General features: G+C 53.6%; 1 protein-coding gene across 1 annotated transcript in view; it reads left to right on the top strand.

The window, feature by feature from the left end:
• Window positions 1-6,328, top strand: part of sema4c (sema domain, immunoglobulin domain (Ig), transmembrane domain (TM) and short cytoplasmic domain, (semaphorin) 4C) — a 104,241-nt gene extending 97,913 nt beyond the window's left edge. The window contains exons 13-16 of the mRNA XM_017414642.3: window positions 2,332-2,450; window positions 4,061-4,218; window positions 4,410-4,501; window positions 4,670-6,328. Coding sequence (XP_017270131.1) covers window positions 2,332-2,450; window positions 4,061-4,218; window positions 4,410-4,501; window positions 4,670-5,571 — 1,271 coding nt within the window. The 3' untranslated portion in view covers window positions 5,572-6,328. The remainder of the gene's footprint in view (window positions 1-2,331; window positions 2,451-4,060; window positions 4,219-4,409; window positions 4,502-4,669) is intronic.
• The last annotated feature ends 82 nt before the right edge of the window (window positions 6,329-6,410 follow it).

Genomic DNA, 6,410 nt, shown 5'->3' with positions numbered 1-6,410 from the left:
GGGGGGGTTCTAATGTGTCCCTGTCCAACGGCTGAGGAGGGGACTCGACTGCTTACCATTTAGATCACTGCGCTGGCAGAGCGACCGGGGGAGACGCTGACAGCGTGACAACAGCGGACTCCAGGATTCGCCGCTGCCAAGCAAGGGGGAGGAGGGGGGGCGATCCGGACGCACACACAGGCGACACACACAGGTGCGCGCATTAGTAGCTCGCCGAGCCAAGCGCAAGTCATCCCGCTTGTCGCGCTTCGCAGCCCAAACTCAACAGGGCCCTTGGCAGGCGTGCGCTCGCCGCGCCAGTTGGGCTCCTGGCTTGATTAGCTATTAGCCGCGGCGTAGCGACAGCTGATGTGCAAAGAGAGAGCGGGGAGGGGGAGGGAGGGGGAGAGACAGGGAGCGCTTGTCGGGACTGTTTTTCAGCGAGAACCGGGCTGCGAGGATTGAGGGATTAGTCGATGCCGGTCCCTGACGCCGCGAGAGGCGAGTGTGATGATACGCCTGCTGCCTTCTTTGCCTCCGCGCGCGTGTGCGAGTGTGTGTGTGTGCGCGTATATTCTTTTCCTTCGAGCCTTCCTTCAGCTGCTGGGTTAGGTTTTCTTTTTTTTTTTCACACCTCCCATGACAGCCTCCTAATCTCCCCGACCACACAGGACAGCACATTTTAGCACGTAAACGCCGTTTCCACACATCAAGGTCACCCCACCCCACCCCTCACCAGTTGCGGCTTGGACGTTTCTTCCCATCACCGGACTGGATCTGAACTCGTTCAGAGTGGCCCCCTATATGAGAGGAAGCAGTGTCCCCCCCGTGCCTCCACCTCCACCTCAGACGCCACTCCGGATGATGTTTACCCTCCCTCGGTCTCCGCTCTGTTGGAAAAAACAAAAAAACCCTTGTAAACAGCTCGCTGCCGCGGTGCTCGGCATTGGACAAAGGGGGGGGGATGTTTACCCGTTTTCTCCCTGAGCTGAAAATTTAAAATTTTTATTTTGCATTAAAGTTTGTAAAAGAAACCGACAGATAAAAGGTTGACGGAACCGTGTGTCCATTCGTCGTGGACGTGATTCCCCCCGCGCAGAAGTCTTAAATATATATTTTTACATTTTCACAGCTCTAACGAGTAACATCAAATTATTTCCGAGCGTTTCTGTTTCTAGTTTCACCTCTGTTTCTCCCACTGTGGCAGAAGTGGGTTTTTTTTCTTCCTTTTTTCTTAAAAATAGGCCCTTAAACTTCCCTCGGAGGGATAATTTGAAGGCCCTGAAAGGAAGAGCACGAAGGCAGAGAGGCCGTCAATATTTAGCCGCTCCGGTTGGGTTCGTAAGGAGCCACTCAGGAGTGCCGGGCTGATGCCTTCGAGTCGCCGCGGTGAACCGGAGCATTTGCATGCGTTCGCGTCACGCGGCTGAATTTATCAGGCCGTCATTACTATTTAAAGCTTGCCATGAATTTTTCAAACGACTAGTGTTGCCTGGATCGGTTTATTGCAGAATATTAATACAATACAAATAAACACGTTCTGCCATCGAGGGTGTTTGCCCAACACCGTGTAAGTGCTGTTGAAATATTTATAATGTTTGGCGCTCCGAGACGATGTAATGCAGTGACTTGTAGTCGATTTGGTCAAGGTACGAAAGTTAACGTGATGTCACGCTCAGAGCACGTGTTGGGAACGACTCCCGGCTGCTACCACATCTTAATATCTGTAAAACTGACCGGCCCCCTTGAACAGGACTGACTTCGAAACTGAATGAGTTGCAGATCCACAGCCAGCGATTACGTCCTGAGAGTTTCGTTCAAATCCGTCCAGTGGTTTCGTGAGATATTTTGCTAACAGACAGACGGAATTGACTGCAGTAGTTAAAGGCAAAACTTGAAGCTAAAGTCTTGTGCATTGAGTATGTTTCGGGAATCAGTCCCAGCTACTTCCTTGTTAAATATTTGGTCAATTTATCCAAAATTGACTGACTTGTAGTCATTCTTCTGTTTTGTATGGTTAGTTAGCTGCGACGGGCATCTTGAATGAAGTTGACTCTAAAAGTTAATCATTTGTAGATGTACATCCAATGATTATTTTGTGCAAGTTTCATTAAAATCCACCCAGTGGTTTGTGAGATATTTTGCTAACAGACAGACAGAATTGACTGCAGTAGATAATGGCAATACTTTAAATTAAAATCTCGTGCAATCTGTTTGTGCTCAGAATATGTTGCAGGAATCAGTCCCAGCTACTTCCACGTTAAATTTCAGGTCAATGTATTTAGAATTGACCGACTTGTCGCCATTTTTGTGCCGTTAACGTGAGCTCGGTTTCCCCTCCTCCTCCCGCAGCGGAGGGCTGGCTGCAGAGGGTGGTGATCCTGGGCGGCGCTGAGGTCCACGTGATCGAGGAGATCCAGCTGTTCGATTCGGCCCGGCCCGTGGACAGCCTGACCATCTCCCACTCCAAGGTAAGATTTGTCCCTTTTTTTTTTTTGGATCAGTCCTTCCAGCTCTGTGTTGGGGGAGGGGAGGATGGATCGTTTCCCGTGGACCTTGTCAGCTCCAGAAAACGCAGGGAAGGTGCTACGAAAACCATAAACCTCCCGTCGTTTTCCAGAGGTCGCCCCGTAAACAAAATTGCTGTCATTTCCAAACGCTTCCCATTCATTGAGCTCTAAAGAGAAACTGATTTACAGCTGGAGGGCGGCCGTAACTCCTGCGCGCCTGAGTCCGTCCTTAGGGTCTCTACGGAACTTGACAGGTGGTGTTTTTCATTATTTTTTTCTGACATGTACAAAATAATCGCCCAGCATTTCTTGAAGGAATGCATATCGCCCACAGCGACGACCGCGCCAAATTTTAGCTCCGTATCCTCAAAACTGGTTAAGTTGTAGCCATTTTTGTGTTTCCTAAAGTCAGTTGGCTTTAGCAGCCATCTTGAATTGGGTTAAGTCCAAACGTCAATCAGTTTTAGGTGCCGACCCGATGATTATGTTCTAGAAGTTTTAACGAGATCCGTTAAGTAGTTTCTGAGATATTTTGCTAACAGACAAGCAGAGCAGACGTCAGCATGTTAGCCGCAAAGTTTTGAAAACGGATGTCGCTCAATCCGTTAAAGCTCAGAGGAGAAGTTCTGGGATCAGTCTCAGCTACCAACACACCAAACCTTAGCTTGATATTTCCCAAACTGACTGAGTTATAACCATTTATGCGTTTTTATTGTCAGTTGGCTGCAGCAGCCATCTTGAATTGGGTTGACTCCAAAATGTATTCATTCGTACATGTGCCTCCAGGGACTACTCTCTGCAAGTTTCGTTCCAATTCGTCCAGGGGGTCGTGAGATATTTTGCTAACAGACACAAGCAAAACTGTTATTGTCCGCCTTCACCTTCTGCAGTGAGTGACAACTGCACAAAGTCCGTTTTGTGTGATGGGAACCTTCCTTTGGAGCACATTTGGCAATTTCTATTACATTATCTTGCCATAATTTGTTCAGAGTGCCATTTAGAGTTGTTTTATGCTCAGAGATACTCCCCTTTTACTTCGTCTGAGATGATCCGTTCATCCCCCTGCTTACAGTTATTGATCCGCTGACAGCAGGCCGGAGGTGGCCATTTTCCTGGTGCCACAGACCAAACGTTTTACTCCGCGCTGGCCCGTTCTCAGCTCAGCCGATACCCCGTAAAGCTGAAAGCTCCCCTCCGTGATCACAGCGATTACAGGCCTTCTGCTCGGCGGGGGGAATTGAAGCCCCACCCCCTGCCTCCGTCGGTCCTCCGGCCTGCGGTCAGCTCAGCCCGCTGAGCCGTCGGGTCCCAGCGGCGGACCGTCCCGCCGATCGATGAGCTTCGATTGGGCCGTTCTCGCCGCTTACCTCGTTTAACGCGGGCTTAGCCGTGACCGGGCATGTTTTATGACGGCTTTGGCAAAAGCAGGCCGTAAACCGGATCGAATCGGAGGAGGGGTCAAGGGCGGATGTTGTTGTGATTGAGAGCGATTATCCCGTTATCTCCCCCCAACCCGTAACTCACCCACTCTCCTTCTCCCTCTACTTGTCTTTCCTCCTCTGACTCCACAGAAGTACTTGTACATCGGCTCTCGCTTGGAGGTCCTCCAGCTGCCCCTGGCCAACTGCAGCCGCTACCAGTCGCAGCCAGACTGCCTGCTCGCCAGGGACCCCTACTGCGCGTGGGACAACGAGGGCCGGGCCTGCGTCCGCATCGACCTCCACCGAGGGTGAGACTTTCCTCTTCTATTCCAGTTCCGATAAGGCTAGGCCTGCTGCCTGAACAGACGGCCACGGTAGCGTTTGACCGTAGTTTAAGGTGCACGCGTGCACGCAGAAAGCTCGACTGTGTCCACCATCTTTCATGCCTGGAAATACAGTCCCTCTTTGCAAACCTATGCTTTGACCCTCCCGTGTCCAGGTCCACCTCCTCCCTCTCGCAGGACCTGACGCTCGAGAGATTCAGCCGCGGAAAGCCCAAGTTCGACAAGCCCGTCTCCATCCCCAGCCCTGGTGAGTCCGGAGGCCGTACCTCACCGGTGACCCCGTGTGGGAGTCGCCGGTCGGTGCACGAGCCAATTAGCTCTCAGGACGTAGTGAATGCGTGCTAAAGAGAAGACACTTCGAGTCACGGCCGCTCTCTCTATCCTTTTCTTCCCCGTCCGTCCTGTTCCTCTGCAGATCCCTCCCGCCTGAGAAACGTCACGGTGGTCGTGGGGTCCGACATGGTCCTCCCCTGCCAACTTGTGTCCAACCTGGCTCAGCCTGTCTGGGCGATCAACGACCGTGAGCTGCAGCTGGGTGACCCGGAGGGCGGAGGGCCGCGCTTCGACCGGGCCCTCCGAGCCCTCATCGTCCCTGAAGCGGGCCAAATGCAAGCGGGCCGCTACGTCTGCTACTCCGAAGAGCAGGGGGTCAGGTTTCAGACGGAGCGCTACCAGGTGGCCGTGGTCGCCAGCGCTCCGGTGTTCATGGAAGCCCGCGCGCCGGACAGCAGCATGGGGCTCTTCTGGGTGCTGGTCATCACCCTTGGTGCGGCGTGCCTGCTGCTCCTCGTCGTGGCCCTCTACCTGCGCCGCAGGCTGAAGCTGGCGCTGGGAAAGGGGGCTGACATGAAGCCTCTGGAGAGCACCTTGGTCTACCCCATCACCCTGCCCAAGGAGCCGCCCACCTTCGTCCCCAGCAAGATGCCGAGCGACGAGGACCGCTTCTGGGAGACGGGCGCCAACTACTACTACTCGGACGGCTCGCTGAAGATCGTTCCCGGACACGCCCTGGGGCCTGGCAGCGTCGGCGGCACGGCGTCGCCCAGCGCCATTCCCGGCCAGCCCATCCACTCCCCCAGCCGCCTCAGCCTCACCAACATTCGGGGCTCGAGCGCCAACGGCTACATCCGCCTCAACCTGAGCGCGGCGGGGGAGGAGAGGGCTAGCAGTGCCGGCGCTGGGGGCGGCGGGCTCGGGGGCCTGGGCGTGGGCGTGGGCGGGAACGACTACTCCAGCCCCTTCAAGGAGGAGCTCCGACGTACCCTCCAGCAGAGGAGCGTCCTGCCAGACGCGAACCCCGAGGAGTCGTCCGTCTAGGCCCGTCCTCCACCGTCTTTGACCCCCCCCCCCACGAGGTGGAAAACAAAACAAAACAAAAACAACTAACCTACCTCTCTCCTTCTGAGGGACGCCTGCTCTCTCTGACTCCCATGCTCTCTGTCTCACTCTGCCAATGCCTGTTTGGCTCTCCGTAGACATTTCCAGCACACAGCATGTTGAACACACACACACACACACACACACACTCACACACACTTCACACACCGACGTCGCCAACATGCATTCCTGTAATCGCCGCGTTTCGGGGGCGACACGCAGTCGTGGTCGCGCCTCTCTCTGCTTCCACCGCGCAACTGCCACCTGTGTAAATTTTGTACTTTAACAAAAAGGACGAGCGCAGAGGAGGCTCCGCCCCCAGGCATGGACAACCCAACAAAGGGGGTGTCAACACTGAACGACGGGGNGGGGGGGGGGGGGACTGCCTGGAGACTCGGACCAATTCGATGTTTTTGGGGCGTTTTCTGCTTATTGCACTTAAAAACGTAAACGGAAGCGAGTCTTCCTCGTGTTTTTTTTTTTTTTTTTTACTCGTGAGCCAGGAGTGTGAGAGAGAGCGCTGTTTAAAAAAAAAAAGAAAAAAAAAGAAAGAAAGAAAAAACAGACTAATTAACCTGCAAGCAAGACGACAATCATGTCCCCCCGGTGGCAGGAGAGGAAGTTAAATGGGAAGGAAAAGCAAACTAGAATGAACGATGCAGGGAGGAGGAGGAGGGGGGGGGTTATAAATGAAGGACCATATAGTAAGACCCCCACCCCCATCCCCCACATTCACTGCTGGAGGACTTCTTCGATTTCTTCCACTTTAATTTAACGCG

Source organism: Kryptolebias marmoratus, linkage group LG1 (genome assembly GCF_001649575.2).
Source record: "Kryptolebias marmoratus isolate JLee-2015 linkage group LG1, ASM164957v2, whole genome shotgun sequence".
Lineage (NCBI taxonomy): Eukaryota > Metazoa > Chordata > Actinopteri > Cyprinodontiformes > Rivulidae > Kryptolebias > Kryptolebias marmoratus.
Note: the sequence above shows the minus strand (reverse complement) of the source record. Positions and strands in the feature narration are given on the sequence as shown.